Source organism: Bos mutus, chromosome 9 (assembly GCF_027580195.1).
Source record: "Bos mutus isolate GX-2022 chromosome 9, NWIPB_WYAK_1.1, whole genome shotgun sequence".
In the NCBI taxonomy this organism is placed as follows: domain Eukaryota; kingdom Metazoa; phylum Chordata; class Mammalia; order Artiodactyla; family Bovidae; genus Bos; species Bos mutus.
In genome coordinates this window covers 74675472-74700089 of record NC_091625.1, presented here as the reverse complement: position 1 = coordinate 74700089, position 24618 = coordinate 74675472, and the positions used below count along the sequence as shown (strand labels likewise).

The 24618-nt window shown below is 39.5% G+C and overlaps 1 protein-coding gene across 1 annotated transcript in view; it reads left to right on the top strand.

The window, feature by feature from the left end:
- MAP3K5 (mitogen-activated protein kinase kinase kinase 5) overlaps nt 1-24618 on the top strand; it is a 229254-nt gene that overhangs the window by 40563 nt on the left and 164073 nt on the right. The window contains 1 exon segment of the mRNA XM_005899101.3: nt 22842-22981. Within this exon segment, the coding sequence (XP_005899163.3) occupies nt 22842-22981 (140 nt within the window).

Sequence of the window (24618 nt, the reverse complement as noted above, 5' to 3'; positions counted from 1 at the left end):
CGTCCTCTGTCATCCCCCTTCTCCTGCCTTCAATCTTTCCCGACATGAGGGTCTTTTCTAATGAGTCGGCTCTTTGCATCAGGTGGCTAAAGTATTGGCATTTCAGCTTCAGCATCAGTCCTTCCGATGAATATTCAGGGTTGATTTCTTTTAGGATTGACTGGTGTGATCTCCTTTCAGTCCAAGGGACTCTCAAGAGTCTTCTCCAACACCACAGTTTGAAAGCATCAATCCTTGGATGCTCAGCCTTCTTTATGGTCCAACTCATGAGCACAGGGATGGAGGGAGTAGGTTCTAGGATTCCTTTTTTAATAGTCTCTGTTTTGTGGAGTTGTTTTAGATTCACAGCAACGTAGAGCAAGAGGTACAGAGATTTCCCATGTCCCCTCTGCTGTCACAAAGGATAATACACATACCACCCCCCCGCCCAGCAAATCACAATCCCCCACCAGAGTGGTTCATTTGTTACCACTGATGAACCTACATTGATAACCATCACTCAAAGTCCATTAGGGTTCACTCCCGGTGTTGTATATTCTGTGGGTTTTGAGACAAATATAATGACATATTTCCCCCTGTATAGTATCATGCAGAGCAGTTTCAGTGCCTAAAAATCCTCTGTGCTCTGCGTGTTCATCCCTGTCCCCTCCCTGACTCCTGGCAACCACTGACCCTTTTACTGTCTCCTTAATTTTTCCATTTCTGGAACGTCATATAGCTGGAATCATGCAGTATGTAAAGCCTTTTCAAAATGTCTTTATTTTACTAGTAATAGGCATTTAAGGCCCTTCCATATCTTTTCATGGCTCCATAGCCCATTTTTTGATGCTGAGTAATATTCCATTGTCTGGATGTACCCCAGTTTATTTGTTCGCCTACTGGAAGATATCTTGATTGCTTCCAAGTTTTGGCAATTATGAATGAAACTGTTATTGATATCCATATACAGGCTTTTGTGTGGACATAAATTTTCAGCTCCTTTTGGTAATCACTAAGCATGATGGCTGAATCATGTCTCTAGAGTATCTTTAATTTTTTGTGAACCGTGAAACTTCTTCCAAAGTACCAGTTTGCATTTTCACTAACAATGAATGAGAGTTCTGGTTGCTCTAAATCCTCACCAGCATTTGATGTTGTCAATGTTTTGAATTTTAGCCATTCTAATAGCTGCAAAATGCTATCTTGTTATTGTCATTTTAATTGCTTTGTATTGAAGTGTAGTTGGTTTACAGTGTTGTGTTAGTTTCAAGAATACAGCAAAGTAATTCAGTTATACATATATACATGTATATATATATACACATGTATATATGTGTAATTTTCAGATTCTTTCCCTTATAGATTATTAAAAAATATTGAGTATAGTTTGCAATGCCATACAGTACAGATTAAGTTGGAAAGAACTGACATCTTGACAATACTGAGTTTTCCTGTCCATACATATGGAATGGAATATCTCTCTATTCTTTAGTTCTTTGTTGAGTTTCATCAGAGATTTGTAGTTTTTCTCATATAGGTATTTTACATATTTTGTTAGAAGTACGTGTATTTCATGTGTAGGTTTCTAATGTAAATAGTATTCTCTTTTTAATTTTAAATTCCACTTGTTCATTGCTGGTAAATAGGATAGTGATTAACTTTTGTGTATTAAGCCTGAATCGTGCAACTTTGCTATAATGACTTGTAAGTTCTAATAGTTTTTTGTTGAATCTTTCAGATGTTTCACATAGATAATTATGTCATCTGTGAAGACAGATTTATTTCTCCCTTCCCAGAAGTATGCCTTTTATTTCCTTTTCTTGTCTTTTTGCATTAGCTAGGACTTCTAGTCCAATGATAGAAAAGAGTGATGGGGAGAGACATTCTTGCCCAATTCCTGGTGTTAGTGGAGAAACTTCCAAGTTTCTCACCATTAAGTACTGTTAACTTTAGTGTTTTTGTACATGTTTGAACACAGACTTTTAACATCTTGATTCAACAGCAAATTATGAACATCAGACTCAAGCTTTCTTAAGTGTAACCTTAGCAGAAGTAGTTATTATTGGAACATTATATATAGAATAATTGCAGGTTTGCTGCCATACTATATGGGTAGTGCATGTATGTATGTGTGTACATGTAATAATTTTATAGGGAAAAGCCAAGAAACAAATTTACCAAAGTGCTTAATTCCTCTGTGTGGTAAGTTTTAATTAGATCATTTTAATGTGCCTAGTGTTTTACTTCTTTGATGGTGAGGACTGGATATGTTTTTGAGAGCTGACACATTTAAATTTTTATCACTCACCTGGATATAGTTTTATTGTTTAATGAATTTAGTCAAGAGAGTCACATTGTGGGGATCATGTTGATAGTATGTTTAGTTTTAACCAAGGCAGTCTTACTGATAGAAAAGGAAGTGCATGTATTTTAATGAGACATGATGAGATTTACTGGGAATTCAACATGAGAAGTAAATAGTGGCTCCAGAAGTGAAAAAAATTTGCCATTAATTTAACCTACATTTCTAGGAAAAGGAAAAAATGTACATCTTCTTCAGAGTGAGTGGATCCAAATAAATGGCAGATAATCGCTCCTTTGTTATTCAGGCCGCACATACCATTTCACAAGCCTGTATTGTTTTTTACAGTGGTGCAAAAGGAAGACCTGGGCAGTTTAAGAAAATAATTTGTGTCATAGTTTTTCTAAAAGCAAGCTAACATAAAAACTAATTCAGGAATCATAGTAAAAATAGCATCTGGGTTAATAGTGGTGTGATTATGGGTGGTGTAATTTCAGGTAATTTTTTTTTTCTTTTCCCCCATTGTCTCAACCTTGCTCTGAAATCACATGGGAGTAGAAATAACTGGGGAGAATATGGTCTTTCAGATTTGTCTGCCTGGTTTAAACTAGTTCCCAAAGACCATTGGGACTTTTAGTCCCAGACCCAGGGGACACGTGGTCTGTTGTAAAATCAGCTCTGGCTTGTTGATGTCTAAAAGAAACTTGACCCTGGCATAGGCATTTTCAGTAGAAATGATAAGTAAACAGTAGAAACACGAGAGGACAAATGTAAGCTCTTGGAGGAAGATGCAGATTCCAGAAAAGAAAAACCAAGATTAGAGTGAAAGGGTGGTTTAGTTGCTAAGACCTCTCAGACTCTTGCGACCCTATGAACTGTACCCTGCCAGGCTCGTCTGTCCATGGGCTTCTCCAGGCAAGAATACTGGAGTGGGTTGCCATTTCCTTCTCCAGGTGATCTTCCTGACCCAGGAATCAACCATAGGTCTCCTGCATTTCGGGCAGATGATTTACTGACTGATCTGTGAGGGAAAGGGAGGCCAGGTCAAAAGAAGGAAACGCACGTGCGCATGCGCACACTCACACACACACACACACACACACACACACACACACACAGTTACATGTGTGCGCGCATGCACACACATGTAAATGCAGACAATAATGCAGACAATCACCAAAGAAAAGGAGAAAAATCCCAACAAATGAAATTTAGTTCATTGGGAGTAGCAAGGGGCTATGAGTTCAGAAACTGCCTGATTCTACTCCATCCCGTTTTTATAGTTACCTCTATTATTTTGGCCTGAGAGATTTGGAAAAGCAGCTCACGTCTGAAAATCATTTGAACATTCAGGGCTGAGGTCTTCATCTAGTGAAAGCCCCAGGGCCAAACCTGATGGGATGTGGGGGGTGGTAGTTCCTGAGGTTTTTGACAGCTTGCGGGCTCCCTGCCGGCACTGCCTATGGAAGGTGACCACACAGTGGGACAGGATCCATGGCTCAGGCTGAGGGACTGAAGGGTGCTGTACCAGAAATTACACTGGGCTGGAAGACATCCCCTGGGGTTGTTTGAAGCAAACCAGGATGTGAACTCAGCTGCCCATTCCAGCACCTTCTGAGGGCTCTGCAGTAAATAGCCCTCATCCGCCTCCTTCAGACCCCCAATACTAACTGCAACTGTCAGATTGTTTCCATATGGGCCAGGGCCTCTTTTGAAGATGTTCTTTACTACAGATTTTGTCAAGGCAGCAAGAGTCTATTGAGAAGAAGGAAACTCATTTTATGGATTTTATGGCTTCTGCTTATCAGATAGGAAAAGGGCAGGAACCTATGTATAAGCTGCAGACAGTTCTCCGTGGTAGGAATAGGGTGTGAAGTTCCCTCCCAGTCCATGGCTCTGTAATAATGGCTAATGGTCGTTGAGGGCTTATGGTTGCTCAGCCTTCTCTGTGACAGGGACTGCTGTTCTTAAGTGATGGATGAGGAAACTGGTGGGGGAATGGGGGGTTTTAGGCCGAGGGCTGCACAAATGAAGTGCAGACTTGGGCAGACCTGAGCGGGGCGGGGTCAGGGGGAGCCTGGCTGCTTATAATTCCTGGTTGGTTCTCACTACTGATAGGCCACATTTATTTTTGGTCTCCCTGTATTTCTGCTTCTCCTTCAGATTCCATCACTCTGTCAGGGGAGCCCCACCAATTAATTAGCTCTCTCTGTTTGTCTTGTTCAGTCGCTAAATTGTGTCCAACTCTTCACAACCCCATGGATTGTGAAGTCTCCCCTGTCTTTCCCTATTTCCTGAAGTTTGCTCAGATTCATGTGCATTGAGTTGGTGATGTCATCTAATCAATTCATCCTCTGTTGTCCCGTTCTCCTCCTGCCTTCAATCTTTCTTAGCATCAGGATCTTTTCCAATGAGTTGGCTCTTCACATCAGGTGGCCAAAGTATTGGAGCTTCAGCTTCAACATCAGTCCTTCTAATGGATATTCAAGGTGGATTTCCTTTAGGATGGGCTGGTTTGATCTCCTTGCAGTTCAGGGGACTCTCCAACACCACAGTTCAAAAGCATCCTTTCCAAACACCCTATGTGTTACCATTTGCATTTGCTTTTGTATGATTATTTGATTGTCCCCACACTAGAACATCAGCTTTCTGAGGACAACTCTGTGTGTGTGTGTCTGACTTTTGTATCCCTGGGCCTCGCTCATAGCAGAGATTTAATGGGCTGAACTGGTACCTGGTGTGTCAGAGCTGACATGGCTACAGGTTACTCTGAGTCCAATAGCAGATGCTCCAAGAATAGATGCATATACTGCCTGGACTCTGTTCACCGTGACTTCAGTTCTTTAGGTCTTTCTGTTTCTGGTTATTAATATGCACATAGAAAAAAATGCTGAGACTTTGGGAGGTATATATAGCTCTCCTTGAAGCAAGTTAATTCTGTTAATGCTTTTTAGCAAATATACTTTCTGTGCTCCTCACTACCTCTGAATACTCTCCATGGCTGTGATGATGTTTGGTGGGCTTATCTTTTAGCCAGAGCACCACCTGGAAAACTCTTCCTGTTTGTCTCTTCTGCTTCAGCAACATGCATTAAATGTCACTCGTTACCAGCGTTTTCTGTTCAACTTGTAGGCATCACCTACCTTCTCATGCATAGACAGAAGCTGTTGGATTGTGAACAGAGGGAGCTATGGAAAGGCAAGGGAGTGAAACTCACCTTGGACCAAGGAGTAGGGGAGAGGGTAACACAGGCATCCTAGTGGCATGTAAGGGAAGGAGACATATTTCATAACATAGCTTAGAGTGTGTAAGGGCACAGGCAAAATGAAATCTCTCTCTTCCTGGTAAGAAAAGTTTTTATTGAAAAGAATTCCAGGAAAAAAAAACCCCATTAATTATGCAATTTATTTTACTGTCTGTAAACTTCCCACAGGGAAACCAGATAGGTGGAGCGATAATCCTTTCCCCTGTCAGTGGGAGGCTGTGCCCACGTCCATTCCTAGGCGGTGGGGCAATTTTTCTGGTGGAGAGAAACTCCTGTATTATGCAATCACAGAGCAGCCAGAAATGGCCTTCCCTCTAGTCTCTGTTTACTGAAACACTGCTGTTTCTCAAGGCTGACCTCAAAGCTGTTGCCCCTGCAATGCCTGTCCTGAGACCCCCATCAACAGTAACCACTCCTCCTTCTGTGCGTCTGTGGGACATTTACATCTGTTTCGTTTGACCTGGGACTTGTGCAGCTCACATGCACTTGAAGGGCTGGTACTGTTTTCTCTGACCTCTTCATGTCTCTTGCACAGAATAATCAAAGCTTGTTAAAATAAGGAAGTGTGGGTGCAGAGAAAGGGGGGGGGCATTTCCAGGGTGCTGTGATGACTGGGATTGGAACAAGTTCAAGAAGCCCGATCCTCCAATGCAGGGTGATAAGAAGCTATTGGAAGGCTGGAAGGAGGGTGTAACCTAGGGGGTAATGCTGGAAGGGGCTGCCCATCATGTCCTCCCCCGACTTTACCACTGTGTCTGTGGAAGAGGCGTTTCCCATTTTCCCCACTGCAGGGCTGCTGAAGCTGGCTTTCATTCCGTGTCTTCATCCTAGTGTGGCTGGCCTTTGAGCTGTACTGACAGCTGTTCTTTTCAGTGACATTTTTTTTATCATCCCACAAATCTGTTGCATTAAAACAAACCAACCATAACTTTCCTAGAGAGTAAGTGAACTCCTGAGACTGACAGATTTAACTTTGTTTTTGTTGTTCAGTCGCTCAGTCGTGTCTGACTCTTTGCAACCCCATGGACTGCAGCACACCAGGCTTCTCTTCCTTCACTATCTCCCAGAGTTTGTTTCAACTCATGTCCATTGAGTCAATGATACCATCCAACCATCTCATCCTCTGTCTTAGCCTTAGTGAGAAGGAAAAAAAAAGGACCCAGACTATTTCATGACAATCAGTTAAGGTCAACCACCTAATCTGACAGCAATAAAAGGGTTATTTAACAATGAATAGTTTCAACTCTGCTCCTTCTCTCTAGTAAATTGTTTTAAAGAAAACCCAAAATGAATTGTTGTATGTACTGTAATGGAATGTCGGCATGTAAGCTGCAGAGTGAAATCATTACTGGCAGTATCTTATTTACACATCTGTTGTGTGAAGAGAATTAGATACTCTTAGAGGAAGAACAAAGTAAATTTGAATTGAAATAGTACACATTTTGACTAGATGCTGATTCCTCATTAGGTGTTGGGAGTGACTTTGACAGTGTACAAAGAAAGCAACAGTTTGACATCATTCAGAGACATTCTAGAAGAATCCTGATTCAGGGACATTTCCATTTGTGTGCACTTTAAGAATCTGGAGCCCTGTGGAGCTCCTGGGCACTCACCCAGTTTTCTTAGATCCAGTTGGGTTTATGAGTACAAGACACGATAGCCTTACATGCAAGAAGGAAAAACCTTCTCAAACTGGCCAGCTTACTGGGCTGAGTCACTACTTCTGCCAAACAAGTGCTGTGTAAGCTGAGCTGTTTTCATCTTACTGCCTATGTTCTTTCTACAGCAGGAACAGTACAGTATTTATTGATTGCAATTAAATTTCTTATTGATGAGGAATAACACTCTCTGATGGGCTTCCCTGGGGGGTCCAGAAAATAAAGAATCTGTCTGCAGTGCAGGAGACTGGAGTTCCATCCCCGGGTTGGGACGATTCCCTGGAGAAGGGAGTGGCAACCCACTCCAGTATTCTTACCTGGAGAATTCTGTGGACAGAGAAGCCTGGTGGGCTACAGTTCATGGGGTCTCAGAGTCGGACATGACTTAATGACTAACATTTTTTCACATATTTGTTAAAAGAAGAAGAAAATACGTATGTAAAAATATATATGAATACATATGTCAATGCATATATGTATGTACTTACAAAAGTGAATGTGAAGTCACTCAGTCATGTCCGACTCTTTGCGACCCCGTGGGCTATAGCCTACCAGGCTCTTCCTTCCATGGGATTTTCCAGGCAAGAGTACTGGGGTGGGTTGCCATTTCCTTCTCCAGGGGATCTTCAGTATTCTTAGCTGGAGAATTCCTTGGACAGAGGAGCCTGGTGGGCTATAGTCCATCAGGTTGCAAAGAGTCAGACATGACTTAGCGACTAGCACTTTTTCACATATTTGTTAAAAAAAGAAAAAAATACATATGTAAAAATATGTATGAATTCATATTATCAGTGCACATATGTATGTACATATATACATATATAAAAACACATATTTAAAAGTACATATGTAAAAATATATAATGAATACATATGTAAAATGCATATGTAAAAATACATATGAATACATATGTAAAAAAAGAAAATGCATACATTAGCAGTTAACTTTCTTTTTTCTTTTTGCAATATAGGATTAAATTACCATGCTCCTACCAGAGGCCCTTATCACACCTAAAATAATTTCTTAATATCATCAATTATCCTGTCAGTTGTCAAATTGTCTCCTATGTGTCGTGATTTTTTTAAGATTCATTTTAGTTAGAATCCAAATAAGGTCCCCATGTTGCAATGAATAATATCCCTTAAGTCTCTTTTAATATCTAATTTTTCCCTCCATCACTCTGCCTCACCTCCTGTAATGTTTCTGTTGAGGAAACCAGGTCATTTTCCCTGTAGAATTTTCCAAAGTCTGAATTCTGTTGATTGCATCCCTGCGTTGCACTGCTTCAATCACTATTGTTGTTTATCTAGATCAGCACACGTATCCTACAGGTATTGCCCTCCACAGAGTGAGACATACCTCCTCTGAATCAGAACAGCCTCAAATGAGAATGACATCGCCACAGTCATTTTTGCTTTAGAACCATGTAAGATAATGTTCAGGTGTTCTTTGGCCATTGTCTCTTGTCTCTGTGTGAAAAAGTCATAAAGGTATAAAATAATTAGGAAGAGGATGTCACTCAGGATGCATATCTGTGAGGAACAATCAGATTTTTTTCAAAAATGATCATAAATGGACTCTTGTAAAGTTACACAACTTAATGCCAGTGCCAATTAATCTGATGGGCAAGGAGTCTTAGAGTGACAGAGGGCAATGCTGTGTGCTTGGGAACTTCACTGAAGCATAAATGCAGACAGCTATGAAGATTTAATTAAAATTAAATATGAGAGACCTAAAAAAATGGCATGTACTGAAACCACCATAAAAACTAAACTCTAAAAAAGGCTGTTCACATTTTTCTGAATAGCTCTTTCAGCCTGTAATGAAAACAGATGGATTACTTCAGGACTGAAATTTAGTACCTACAATGAGTTTACAGAGATCTAAATTTGTGATTATAGACCCTTAAACCCAATATAGCTTCAGGAAATAGAATAATTTCAAGGAGAAAAATAGTTTTCAGTGGTGACATAGACATTTTAACCATCAAAGCAGCCTCATTTTCCATTTCTGCTTATAAGATGTCATAAGGCCTGTCACATCAATAACCTTAGATTTAATTTTGACTCATGCTTTTCTTATATAGCATACTCTTTATGGATCATTGGCCAACTCTATTGTTATTGCTGTAACATTAAAAAATAAATTCTTAACTTATAAACTAGACCCTTTTTTAACTTGGAGAGTTAATACTTTTTGATGTAGGACCTATTTGTATTTCTTTAATAAATTGGGCTTCCCTAGTGGCTCAGCTGGTAAAGAATCCACCTGCAATGCAGGAAACCTGGGTTTGATCCCTGGGTTGGAAAGATCCCTTGGAGAAGGGAACGGCTAACCACTCCAGTGTTCTGGCCTGGAGAATTCCATGAACTGTATAGTCCATGGTGTTGCAAAGAGTCGGACACAACTGAGTGACTTTCACTTAACTTAATAAGCAAAATTATGTAGGGAATTGACATACTTGTGAGCAGGAAGTATCATTTGATAAAGTATTTGCCACTCATCAAAGATAAAAACTGTGACTTACCTACGTTCCTTGGTCTGTGCACTGATAGTGAAAGATTCACTTCAAGACTGAATGGGGTTAGAGTCCTTACAGGGCTGCCTTAGTAACACTTCCTTTCCAGGTGGCTCAGTGGTAAAGAATCCACCTGCCAGTGCAGGGGATGCAGTAGGTATAGGTTTGATCCCTGGGTGGGGACGATCCCCTGGAGAAGGAAATGGCAACCCACTCCCATATTCTTGCTGGGAAAATCCCATGGACAGAGCAGGCTGGCTGGCTACAGTCCATGCAGTTGCAAAGGAATTGGACACAACTGACTGAGCACATGACAGATGACTTAGTAACAATTACCAAACCACCATCAAAATATTGTGTGTTTGAAATTCCTCTTTAATAGGAAGGAAGGATTCTTCATTAGGCCAGTCTTCCTTGTGACCAAGAATATGCATTTGTAAGATTGAGATTTTAATGTCTGGTTAAGGTTTTTGTCTCTAGCTAGTGAGCAGAGGGCTTCCCTGATGGTTCTGATGGTAAAGAATCTGCCTGCAATGCAGGAGACCTGGGTTTGATTCCTGGGTCAGGAATCCCCTGGAGGAGGGCAGGGCAACCCTCTCCAGTATTCTTGCAGGAGAATCCCATGGACCAGAGCCTGATGGGCCACAGTCCACAGGATAGCAGAGTTGGACTGTGCACATACACATGCACAGTAAGCAGATTCAAACTGAGCTCTATTCTTTGGCGTCCCTCTTTTCACCCAATACTCCTTTACTACATTTTAGGCAGTAGATAGTAAGCAAAGAAATAGAATTTTTTGGTTCTTATGATGCTTGGGTTCACATCCTGCTCCTTAGCTGTAATAGCATTCTTAGTATCACAAGTGACAAAAATTCCTCCCAAAAAAGAAATGTACTGGCGTCCTGACTTTGGAGAGCAGAGGTAGCGCTGCATTCAGGCACGTTACTCGAGCTGTCCACGGGGTGCAGGCTTGTTCTTGCTGTCCCTGGATGGTCTGTCTTCTCTATTGGCCACCAGCACCCTGGCTCTATCCTAAAAGGGCTATCACCTAAATTGGAAGATCACAGTACTCTTCCTTCTACTTTATCATTTCTCAGTCTTTGTTTTGTATCACTTCCCTTTTTCTTGTTTTTAAAGTTATCCCTCCTTTTTTCCAAAGCTGACTTTTCCCTTTCATCTTTGATCCCCTCCCATCTGTCTTAACCAAGAATATAAAGGCAGTGTCCACTAATTAGCTCCCCTCTTTAAAATCTTAACCTTTCTACTAATGTTTAAGTGCACCATCCTAAAACTAAACACCTTTAGCTTTCAGATCCCCTTCAGTTGTTGTCTGATGTCTAGGTTTCCTTATTGAGTGTAAAAATCCCTCCTGTAGACCTTCGTGAGTGTTAATCCTCTTCCTTGCTGGAGAATGTCTGTGCTCATTCCCACCATTTCCTCAGCTCTTACTCAGCGCCTTTAGTTCTGCTGTACTCACCTCTCACCTTTCTCATCCTGTGGCTTCTTTATAATTCTTGTGGTGGGCTGAAAAATGACCTCACCCCTACGCTCCAACATCTGTGTCGAAATGAAACTGGTGAATACTGCTTTATTTGGAAAATTTGATTGCAGATGTGATGAAGGGTTTTGAGATGAGATGACCCTGGATCATGTGGATAGGCCATGAATGCCATCACACAGGCTCTCATGAGGGAGAGAAGCGAGGGCAATTCGGCACCACAGGCACACGTAGCACAAGGCAAGGAATGCGCAAAAATGTTGGATTGTGAAAGAGGCAAGAAACACTTTCTGCCCTGGAGCTTCCAAGGAAGCCTGACTCTGGTTCTGCTGACACTTTGAGTTTGAACTTTCAGCCTCCAGAAATGTGAAAGAATAAATTTCTGTTGTTCTTAAGGGATGGAGTTTGTGGTAATTTGTTAAGATCGCTGCTGCTACTGCTGCTGCTAAGTCGCTTCGGTCGTGTCCGACTCTGTGCGACCCCATAGACGGCCTCTTTGGACATTCTTGATAAAATCATTGACCAAAGTGAACATGCCTGAGTAAACAAGACTTAGATCAAGAAGGAGACTCTTATCAGCTCTCCAGCAGACCCCCAGAGTCCCTTTTCAGCCTTTGCCCCTACCAAAGAACTCACTATTTTGAATTATCACGTTTGTGAACCTAATATGAACCGCATCAAGAAGAATAAACCTATCTCTTTTGTATATGGATTCTTTCTTCTAACAATCCGTGAGGTTCATCCATGTTGTCATATGTGGTTATAGATTTTTAAATTGTCATTGCTGTATAGTATTCATTGTCTATATAGAGCACACATTATTTTTTCTACTGTTGATGGTTTACCAATACTGCTGTTATGAATATTGATTATGGACCTTTTGGTGAACATCGATTTGTGTTTCTGTTGGGTATATAATGAGGAATGGATTTCCTGAGTCGAAGATGCCTTGTCATTTCGTTCTGTACTAAGTTGACAATCTCATCTACAGTTCTACTTTAACTATCCCTCATCATTCTGACTCTTGAAATCTCTCAGTCTGATTCTGATCTTAGTGCTTAGATATAAAATGACAGCTATCAATTACACACACACACACACATACAAACACAGAGTTTAGTCTGTTCCAGTTTAAAGATAAGTTACTGCCAGAAAAGTGGCTCTTCCCCTTGTCATTTGTCGTGTTAATGACAAGTCATCAGTCTTAACCATTCAAGTTTGAAACAGAATCATTTTTAATTCTTTCTTTGATTATCCTGCGTCCACCAAATCTCAAAAGCTTCCCTTCCACCATGATTGCCCACCATGTTCTCTCTACATCAGTTTGGGGGTACACTGTCCCTTGAATGACTCCTTAACTTGTCTCCCACCTTCTAGTCTCTTTTGATACTCATCCATCTAAAAATTCTAGGTTTATCCTTATGAACTTTGATCCTGCTGCACCACTTCTCAAAACTCATGGACATGGATGGATCACCATTGATTATAAAAATCAAGTCAACATTCCTTATGTTGACTTTCTATGCCTCATAATTTGATTTCAACATCATTTCTATGAGTAATTATTTACCTGAAGTTTCACCAGCTGGTATTGAGTTATCTATTCACATTGTCTTCAAAAACATTTTTATGATAAATTGCTCAAAGGGCTTCCGATGAACGATTCCTATAGTGGCTCCATATAATGGCCGTGTATTAAGAGTTTCCTGTGCCTGGTGTACACGTAACCCACACAACAGCTTTGTGTGGTAAATACCTGTGTTATTATCCTCAATTTACAGTTAAGGACACCAAAGCTTGGAGAATTTAAGGTGTCTAATGTTACCCAGCCAGAAACCTAATTAGGATGCAGACACTGGAAATCACGACTCAGCTTGCTTGCGTTTTGCATATTCATGACTCCTCTCAAGGCCATGGGAGATGAGGAGGCTTCCCTTCCAGCTTTCAGGTCTGTGGTGTGCTTTTCTGAGGCAGCATCTCCTCCTAACAGAGAGCTGTGATTCCAGGTCCCGCCAGTCTGCAGATGTGTGCTTTTCCCCCTCATGTTCTCTGAAGCTGGCCCATCATGAACTGAACTCTAGCAGCCATTGCCTGGGTAAGGGGGCTTTAGTTCTTATACCACCAATTTGGTTTGGTTCTGCTCCCTCCTTCTTTTCCTGTTTCTCTTCTCCTCCTTCCTCCCTTTCTCTGCTGTTTCTTTCTTCCTCTGCAGGCTTCTCCCTTTTCCTCTCCCCGGCCCCTCCCACCCTCCCTGCCCTTCCTTTGGTAGGTGCCATGATTCTCAGCATTTTTGAAAGATCACCCTCTAGAAGTGCACAATGTCCCTCAGGTCACTTACTTTGCGGGCTTCACTTTTCAGGTTCAAAAAACCCGCGATACCTCAGTATAATAATCAAATAAGCAAATTAGTGCTGGAGTGGGGAGATTATGTATACATTTGCTTGAGCAATAGATGAATGATTCATGTTTGAATCACTATACATATATTTATTGTAGTTTAGGGATGAGGAAATTGTGGGCCAAAATCTATTGTTGATACAGATATGTATCATTATACACTGTAGAGTTAACCAAACACCATACAAGAAAATAAAAGGATGCTGATGAAACTAAATGTGTAGTAATTTATAACAGGAATTTCCAAACCATGACCCATTCAAAACAACAATGATGATGGATTATTCTTCTATCCTACCTGAAAATCTCAACAGTTTCAGTTGTGCAGAAGGAGTTTTGCAATCTCTCAACATTGTATCCCTACCAGACTTTAGAAGACTAACTTAGCACCTTCAGGAGACTCTACTGGGGCACTACCTTTAGACTCTGAGTAACATTTTAGTAATTTTCATGTTGTAGATCACTTGCAGGTAGCCCTTATTCATTCATGAAAGAAAAATCTATGGAATGCAGATGATGGTTCCCTGAAGAATTAGGAAGGGATGATCATTTGGGGGTTAGTGTCTGCTCTTTAGAGACTCTCTCTTGGTTCACCCACTGAGGATCCTACTGGGATTGATGTTGGTGTTTTCTGTTTTAGCTGTGCCAGGTCTTAGTTTTGGCATGTGAGATTGTTTAGTTGTGGCACATTAACTCTTAGTTGTGTCACATGGGATCTAGTTCTTTGACCAGGGATCGAACCCTGTCCTCCTGCATTGAGAGAATGGAGTTTTAGCCGTTGAACCACCAGGGAAGTCCTCTACTTAGTTTTCTGTTTTGATTTTCTGAACTTCTCAACCAAGCCCAGTACCCTTCCTTTCCTTGGCTTCCTCCGTAATGCCTTTGATGTGCCTGGGCTGCAGTTTTTCCTATGCACTCCACTTTCTGACTCCATTAACAGCTAATGCCTCACCCACATAGATGTCTGTCATCCATCCCACCGAGGAAACTTTTATATAATAGATACTCAGGACATTTGTTTAATTAAATTGGAATTAATGGATCACTGCAGGGATTAACCCATCATGACTGGATGGGTAGTTCTGTGTGATAACTTGGGAAGTTTCCAGTGATTATGGAATGTTAGAGCACCTTGTAGACTATAGAATAAGCTGAATCACTACTGGGCTCTTGCTTTTTCATCAGTCATCCTGAGGTCAAGGAAAAAAACTGAATAGATAAAAAGTAAACATTAATGTCTTTCCTTCAGTGCTGCGTTTTACAAGCAGAGGCAGCTCTTGTGAGATATTTAACTAACAGATATGGTATTATCATGGAAAAATTGAATAAAAAAAGTAACAAAGACCATGAACCACTGCCGTTTGCTGACTGAAATGCAATTAGGCACAACAGTTTTGTGTGATTGTCCTAGAAATGTATTATGCTTTAATAAACTCCTGGGAAACCTAATTAGATGCTCCATTTAGCATTAATTGAATTGGAACAAGGAAAGAAACTATACCTCATGTAAAGTTGTAAGAGGCACATTTTTAAATGACTGACTTAGCCTTAAATTTTGAAATGTGAAATGTGGCAGTTTTACTCACAATATTACCATAGAAACTCAATTAGACAATTATTAAGTGCATTTACTCATGAAATATACTACAAGAGTATATGTATCAGTCTCCAGATCTAGTTTTGCTTTCCATTCATGTCCTGATCTTTGGAACTTCCATATCCCATAAATGTAGCATGTGGCTCATTTAAGAATTAAGGGCATGGATTTTCCAGCCAGATTGCTTGGTTTTGAATCGTGATGCTAGCATTTTCAGACTGATTTGGGGCCGATTGTTTTTATCTTCTCTACCTCAGTGTCCTGAAACAATAACATTACCTACCACAAAAGGGAGATTATGAAGATTAAGTAATTTAGAACTTGAAAAGCATATGATGTCTGACACGTGTACTTACTAAATACATGTTTGTAAAATAAAATGGATAAATTGTACCTCATATAAATGGGTCTCAAGAATTGTAGAGTATCAAGTGTTTATTCGGAGAAGGCAATGGCACCCCACTCCAGTACTTTTGCCTGGAAAATCCCATGGATGGAGGAGCCTGGTAGGCTGCAGTCCATGGGGTCGAGAAGAGTTGGACACGACTGAGCGACTTCACTTGCATTTTTCACTTTCATACATTGGAGAAGGAAATGGCAACCCACTCCAGTGTTCTTGCCTGGAGAATCCCAGGGACGGGGGAGCCTGGTGGCTGCCGTCTATGGGGTCACACAGAGTCGGACACGACTGAAGTGACTTAGCATAACATAGCATAGCAAGTGTTTGTTATTTTGGTCACCTGATGCGGAGAGCTGACTCATTGGAAAAGATCCTGATGCTGGGAAAGATTGAAGGCAGGAAGAGAAGGGGACAACAGAGGATAAGATGGATGGATGGCAGTGTTGACTGAATGCACATGAATTTGAGCAAACTCCAGGAGATACTGAAAGACAGGGAATCCTGGCGTGCTGCCAGGGGTTCAAAGAGTCCATGGGGTTGCAAAGAGTCGGGTATGACTTAGTGACTGAACAACAGCAAGGTGTTTGTGTAGTTTGTTATAATTATATCATCTTGTGCATTCTTAGCATGTCTTAGGATGGTTTCATGAGGAAGATAATTTTCACCTGTTTATTTTATTACTTTTGAGAAGATATGGATTAGAGTCAGAAGGTCATAATAAGCTATGTTCTTTAATTAGATAATGAAATATTATTGTGTAAAAAATGCTGTGTAACTAGAAGGCATAGCCAGTATAATAAGGTAAAACAAAAAACAACTAACAAGAAAACAAAAACCATGAAAGACATACAGATTGGAAAGGAAGAAGTAAAACCATTTCTGGTTATAGATGATATAATGGTCCATGTAGAAAATGCCAAAACACATGCGCCCCGCAAATGCTTCTTGAACTAATAAGTTAATTTAGTAAAGTCTCAGGATACAAGGTCAGTATACAAAAATCTACTATTGTTTTATATACTACAATGAAAAATTGGGATTTGAAATTTTAAAAAGAGTACAGCTATGATAGTACCCCAAAATGAAACATTTAGGTATAATTTAACAAAGTATGTATAGGAACTGTATATTGAAAATTACAAAATATTGATGAACAAAATCAAAGACTTAAATAAGTAGAGAGGTATGCCTAGGCATGCATTGAAACACTCAGTATTGTTAAGATGTTAGATCTCTCCGAAATGATCCATAGTCATCATGAGTGGATGCTCAGTCTCTTCAGTTCTGTCTGAGTCTTTGCAACCCTATGGACTGTAGCCCACAGGCTCCTGTGTCCATGGGGTTCTCCAGACAAGAATACTGGTGCAGGTTGCCATGCCCTCTCCAGGGGATCTTCCCAACCCAAGTCTCTTATGTCTCCTGCATTGTCAGGCAGGTTCTTTACCACTTGCGCCACCTGGGAAGCCCTGTCGTCATCATAATCCTAGTCAGAATTCTGGGAGAAATTTTTTTAGCTATCAGTGGATAGCTTTTAACTACCAGTTGATTGTAAAATCTATATAGGAAAGAAAATAGAAGAACTAAAATAGCTACAACAATTTTGAAAACAGAAGAGTGGGAGAACTCACACTGCTTGATTCTAGTACCTTCCGTGAAGCTACCACAGACAAAACAGTGTATATAGCACAGACGGTCCCCGACTTACAATGGTGCAGTTTATGATTTTTTTTTTACTTTGATGGCGCAAAAATGATACCCATTCAGTAGAACCCATACTTTGAATTTTGAATTATGATCTTTTCCCAGCTTAGTGATACATTCTCAGTTGTGATGCTGGGCAGAGAACCAAAGCTCTCAGTCAGCCAGGCAATCAGGAGGAGAAACAACCGATACGCTTACAACCATTCTGCACCCATACAGCATTCCATTTTCACTTTCGGTACGCTATTTGATAAGTTATATGAGATATTCAGCACTTTAATATAAAATAGGCTTTGCATTAGATGATTTTGCCCAACTATAGGCTAGTATAAGTGTTCTGAGCACATTGAAGGCAGGCTGGGCTAAACTATGATGTTTGGTAGGTTAAGTGTATTAAATGTATTTAAATTTACAGTATTTTCAACTTACAATGGGTTTTTCTGGACATAACCTCATTGTAAGTTGAGAAACATCTGTATTCGCAAAAAGTAAATACATAGATCAATGGAATAGAATAGACCATCCAAAAATTTTTGGAAGAAAAAATCAAAATGGATTGTAAGCTTCAATGTAAGGTATAAAAGGTATAGCACTTTCAATAAAAATCATAAGAGAAAACTTTTGTGACTTGGGTTAGGCAAAGATTTTTTTCAGATACCACACCTAAAGCACAATCCACAGTAGAAAAAATCGGTAAATTGGGCTTAAAGTTAAAATTTTCATCTCTCCTAAAGACACTTAACAGAATGAAAAGGCAGATCGCAAACAGGGAGAAAGTATTTGTGAATCACATATCTGACAAAGGAAAAATATCAATATAAAAACAGACAAAACTCACATTAAGAAAACAAGCTCAACAATAAAAAGGGGAGGAAGGCACGTGCTTTGAACATGTTATCAAAGAAGATGAAAGAGTGAATATTATGCTATGGAAATTTTTAAAATATATTCAGAAAAAAATACAAATACATTAGAACAAATCACTTGACTGAATTTGAAGTAGGAAGAATGCCTTCCTCTGTTATCATACTGTCTTATGGTATTTTAAAATTCCTACACAAATAAACATTTTTAATGTTGTATATTGCATCCCACAGGGGTCTGTTCCTGTTTCCATGTTCAGATCTAATGAATGTATTTTAGTCTACTTGTACCATTTATTTTACGTGTCTCATTTCTCTCTTAATCTAAAAGCCTTCTGCAGCATTTCTACTTTATTTTAGCAACAATTCCACGAATCAGTTCTCTAGAAAGAACCCATTTCCCCCCCTATTGTCACTACTTAGTATTTTTCTTTGCTATCGCTCGTTTGTTTTCTCATCAGCAGCTGTTTTATTTCGTTTCTCTCAGCCATACTGTATGCTGTCTCTTGATTTTAACGCTGTGTGGCTGACTGTGAGTGGCTGGCATCTGTGGGAGGAGGAAGCCGAGTGGGTGCCTGAGGCAGATGGGCCACGTGGGTGGGGTGCAGTGACTCATTTTTTTCATGTGTTGATTTTTGTTGTAGAAATGTTAAGGACCCCAGAAGAAAACTCTCTAGTTCTATTAGAGAGCCTTGAAGTCATGGCTAGCCTTGAAAAGTATCTTTTGAAGCTCCTTTGACTTGCCCTCCCCTTTTATAACCTCACTAAATCTTCTGGGTCTTTAGCTTTCATTTGATCTGATTTATTTCTCCTTCACAGAATGTAGACTCTAATTTCATATTCATTAGATAAGGCCAGCTGAATCAAACAACCTCTTGAGGGTCTGTGTTCCTTTTATAAAAGGGTTGCACTTTGATTGCATGCAGGTCTTCAATGTTCTTTTTATATTTTGGTGGGTTCCTAAATTACAAAAGTAATCAGTGTTCATAAAAGAAATTGTATAAGATATAGAAGGCATAAAGAGGAAAAGATAAGTCATAATTCCATTACACAGTTGTTATCACAGTTTACATTTTGCTGTACAACTTTCCAAAACTTTTTTATTCATGTACATCTATACATATAGAATATATATAATAATAAATTGATGATAATGTATACATTACGTTTTAATGTGTATGCTATACATTATAATGTATATATTTTACTTTTTTCCTAAATATAGTGTGTGTGTGTGTGTGTATGTGTGGTCATTTTTCTAATAATGTATATTTAGGCATTTTTCCAATGTTACTGCAAAAATAATATTTCAGTGGATATACTTACAAGTAAATCTGCCACATGTATAGGAATTTTCTCAGGATAAATTCTTAGGAATGGAATTATTGAGTCAAAGAATATGCATAATTTTAAGGACTCAAGATCTCCTAAAGAGTTTACACTTCCCCATAGCATATAAGAATACCATTTCTCTGCATCTTCATTGGGTATTTTGAAATATCTTTGGCCCCTTGATAGGAAAAAAAACTTTGTATTGGTTTAGTGTTCATTTATTAGGAGTGAGATATAGAATAGTTTTATATGTGATGTTTAAAATTGTATGTGATGCTTAAAATTCTCCGAGCCAGGCTTCAGCAATATGTGAACCGTGAACTTCCTGATGTTCAAGCTGGTTTTAGAAAAGGCAGAGGAACCAGAGATCAAATTGCCAACATCCGCTGGATCATGGAAAAAGCAAGAGAGTTCCAGAAAAACATCTATTTCTGCTTTATTGACTATGCCAAAGCCTTTGACTGTGTGGATCACAATAAACTGTGGGAAATTCTGAAAGAGATGGGAATACCAGACCACCTGACCTGCCTCTTGAGAAACCTATATACAGGTCAGGAAGCAACAGTTAGAACTGTACTTGGCACAACAGACTGGTTCCAAATAGGAAAAGGAGTACGTCAAGGCTGTATATTGTCACCCTGTTTATTTAACTTCTATGCAGAGTACATCATGAGAAACGCTGGACTGGAAGAAATACAAGCTGGAATCAAGATTGCCTGGAGAAATATCAATAACCTCAGATATGCAGATGACACCACCCTTATGGCAGAAAGTAAAGAGGAACTAAAAAGGCTCTTGAAGGTGAAAGTGGAGAGTGAAAAAGTTGGCTTAAAGCTCAACATTCAGAAAACGAAGATCATGGCATCCGGTCCCGTCACTTCATGGGAAATAGATGGGGAAACAGTGGAAACAGTGTCAGACTTTCTTTTTTGGGGCTCCAAAATCACTGCAGATGGTGACTGCAGCCATGAAATTAAAAGACGCTTACTCCTTGGAAGGAAAGTTATGTCCAACCTAGATAGCATATTCAAAAGCAGAGACATTACTTTGCCAACAAAGGTTCATCTAGTCAAGGCTATGGTTTTTCCAGTGGTCATGTATGGATGTGAGAGTTGGACTGTGAAGAAGGCTGAGTGCCGAAGAATTGATGCTTTTGAACTGTGGTGTTGGAGAAGACTCTTGAGAGTCCCTTGGACTGCAAGGAGATCTAACCAGCCCATTCTGAAGATCAGCCCTGGGATTTCTTTGGAGGGACTGATGCTAAAGCTGAAACTCCAGTACTTTGTCCACCTCATGTGAAGAGTTGACTCATTGGAAAAGACTCTGATGCTGGGAGGAATTGGGGGCAAGAGGAGAAGGGGATGACAGAGGATGAGATGGCTGGATGGCATCATTGACTCGATGGACATGAGTCTGAGTGAACTCCAGGAGTTGGTGATGGACAGGGAGGCCTGGCGTGCTGCGATTCATGGGGTCGCAGAGTCGGACACAACTGAGCAACTGATCTGATCTGATCTGATATGTGATGTTGCCATTTTAGTTACACTTTTGTGATTTTACCTGCCTATGTCCACAGCCTAATTTTCTATAATGTAATGTTTTATGGTTGCTTATTTGTTTTAAATTGACCAATAAGAGATAAATTGATGCTTTTGAACTGTGGTGTTGGAGAAGACTCTTGAGAGTCCCTTGGACTGCAAGGAAATCCAACCAGCCCATTCTAAAGGAGATCAGTCCTGAGTGTTCATTGGAAGGACTGATGTTGAAGCTGAAACTCCAATACTTTGGCCACCTGATGTGAAGAGCTGACTCATTTGAAAAGACCCTGCTGCTGGGAGGGATTGAAGGTGGGAGAAGGGGACAACAGAGGATGAGATGGTTGGATGGCATCACTGACTCAATAGAGACGAGTTTGGGTGAACTCCGGGAGTTGTTGATGGACAGGGAAGCCTGGCGTGCTGCAGTCCATGGGGTCGCAAAGAGTTGTACACAACTGAGCAACTCAACTAAACGGAACTGATAAAGAGATAAGAGATAACAATAAAGATATTAACCTTTCATCTATCACATATTGCACGTATTTTAAACAAATTAGTATCACTTGTTAAATTTGTTGTATGCTAATATTTTTATTTTGAGTAGGATCTGTTTATTGTATTTTCCAGAAGCTTATTATGATTTTAAAGGAAGCTGTTGATTTTCATAATTTTGCACCTTGACATCTTGTTAAATTGTATTAATACATACAATAGTTGTTTAATTTATTCTATTGTGGTTTTTTGGTTGGTAATCATAACATCTGCAAGTAATGATAATTATTTTATAGAATTATATGTCTGTACTTCATTAAATCTTATTGCATCAGTTAGGATTTTCAGATACTGTACCGGTAGTAAGAAAAAAAACAGCCTTGTCTTTTTCCTGATTTTCATGGGAATACCTATGAAAGTACAAAGCTGTTATGAAATATATATTATTTTTCAATTTAAAGATGTGCCCTTATATTTTCAGTTTGCAGTTATTTTTAATGAAAAGTGGATTCTAAATTTTACATAAAGTACTAAGGAATCTTTGGGAACACTGATGAGTTTTTTCCACTGAGCCATCCTTGCATTCCCCAAATAAACTTTAAATCCATGATCTAGTGTTCTTATAGTATATAGTGCTTGGTACATTTTGCTCATTTTTCTTTCATGTTTCTGTCTGTATATATAAATGAATTTGAAACTAATCTGAATTTTATTTTTGTGACACTGCCAAATTTTGGTACCAAGTTAATGCTACCTTGGTGTTAGTCATCTGTGAAGTCTGGAAGAACTTGTATCTATAGTTGTATTCTCTCTCTTAGTCATAATTTCTATACCTTTGCTTCCTCTTTTTCTTGATTATACTTGCTAAGGACTTGCTAGATATTTGTTATAAAATTCAGCTCTGGATGGAGTCATGATTTTACCTGTTTGCTTCTTAAAATTTCATTTTACATTGATAACTTAACTGCTGTTTCCCATGAATCTACTTCTGGAAAGTTAGTTAGCTTGTTTTCAGTGTTAAAATTTAACAGAGTGCATTAGCCCCACTTTCCACCATTGCAGACTCTCCTTAGTTTCCAGTAATTACATGATCCTTTTCTTTTAAAAAAAAGCAAAAATGCAGTTTTGCTGCAGTTTGTAAAACCACTTCCGATAGAACTGCTAATTTAAAATTCAGTGGTAAATGAAGAGGGAAAATCCCTATCATTTCCTCTTTGAATACTAAGTTATTGAAACAAAAAAGTGCTTACTGAGCATTATTTAGGTGTCATCATTTGGGGGACTTTGTTTTCTGTTTGCAGATATCGCCGTGGTGGAGATGAGTGATGCCTTCCGACAACCATCCTTATTTTACCACCTTGGAGTGAGAGAAAGTTTCAGCATGGCCAACAACATCATCCTCTACTGTGATACTAATTCAGACTCTCTGCAGTCGCTGAAGGTACTTTACTTGTTTACTAAATATTTACTTTAGGCCCCAGAGTTTTAGGGATACCTCTCCATCATCCAGAAAAAAAAAATCAAGTAGCATATGTTTGTGGTAGGATGTTATTGTCAGTCAAATAATTATGCAACAGTAACTAGTTACATTGCGAGGTTTAGCTGTAATTCAGTGTGGAAATTTGCTGATACACAGTTAGTGGGAAAACTTAGTATTGAGTTCTGAGCTCCAGTTGGAATTGCAGCTGAGGAGATGGTTGTGAACAGGAAGTTGTCACTGAACACACTGGAGAAAAAAGAGAGTACCTAATGTGTGGTCAGCCCTCATGCTGTGTCACCACTGGGAGTTTCCTTGGGCACACCTATCACCTACTAGAAGTATGCTGTCTACTGAAAGTTCTCCGAGTACAAATTCTCTATCACAAGAAAATTGCCATCTTCTGTCACTGGGATATGATTTCAGTTAGAGTGGGAAGAGGAGGAAGAAAAACGTACCATATTTGTCTACAAAATTCAACATGTCTCATGGCATTCTCTCCATGAGAGGAACTTAATGATAGGAGGGTATTTTCTCCGTTCAAGAAGATTGCCTAAAATGCTTTTGCAACACCAAATGATTTTACACTGTATGATTCTTTGAAAAGCATCTAACAGTTCATCATGTAACTCATGCCAAACCTCATAATCAATCATTTCCTTTGTGAAACTTGCGTCTAGCTCTTTGTGGCTTTTTCTCATTTATCACTTCAGGTTCCCAAATCCAAGCCAACCTTGGTAAAATACAATAAAAATTAATTCAAAAAAACCCAACCTTGGGATGTGGAGTCCTGAAACCCAGAACCATACTTCTAATCACTTCAGAATTGGTATATGAAGATCTCTAACCCCAAACCCAAGGAAAAAATGTAGTCGTGTTTTGCTTTTATCTGAGGATCTAAAGCTTGTATGGCTTTCTCTACAAAATATGCAGTGTCATTTAGCAAATACCTTTTCTGCATGCCAGGCCATTGTGCTGGGGATTGATTGGATATTCCTTCCCAGAATACTCTGAAATAGTTGTAAGAGATTTTTCCTGTCTGTCTAATCTGTTTTTCACCTGGAGCAATTCTTTAAGGAAACCCCTACCTAGCAACTAAACAACAGCAAAAACTTAATCTTACCCCAGATTTACCCCTTTAATTAATGTACCATACATTTCATGATGATGCATTTTTAATTAAACAGTTTGATTTAGTACTCTTTGCAACCTGTATTGGCAACCAATATTAGCAGGTTGATGAAGAGATTTAGTACTGTTTGAAAGAGAAAAAGGAGAGTGAAAAAGTTGGCTTAAAGCTCAACATTCAGAAAATGAAGATCATGGCATCTGGTCCCATCACTTCATGGCAAATAGATGGGGAAACAGAGGCTGACTTTATTTTTAGGGGCTCCAAAATCACTGCAGATAGTGATTGCAGCCATGAAATTAAAAGACGCTTACTCCTTGGAAGGAAAGTTATGACTAACTTAGACAGCATATTAAAAAGCAGAGACATTACTTTGCCAACAAAGGTCCATCTAGTCAGGGCTATGGTTTTTCCGGTAGTCATGTATGGATGTGAGAGTTGGACTATAAAGAAAGCTGAGCACTGAAGAATT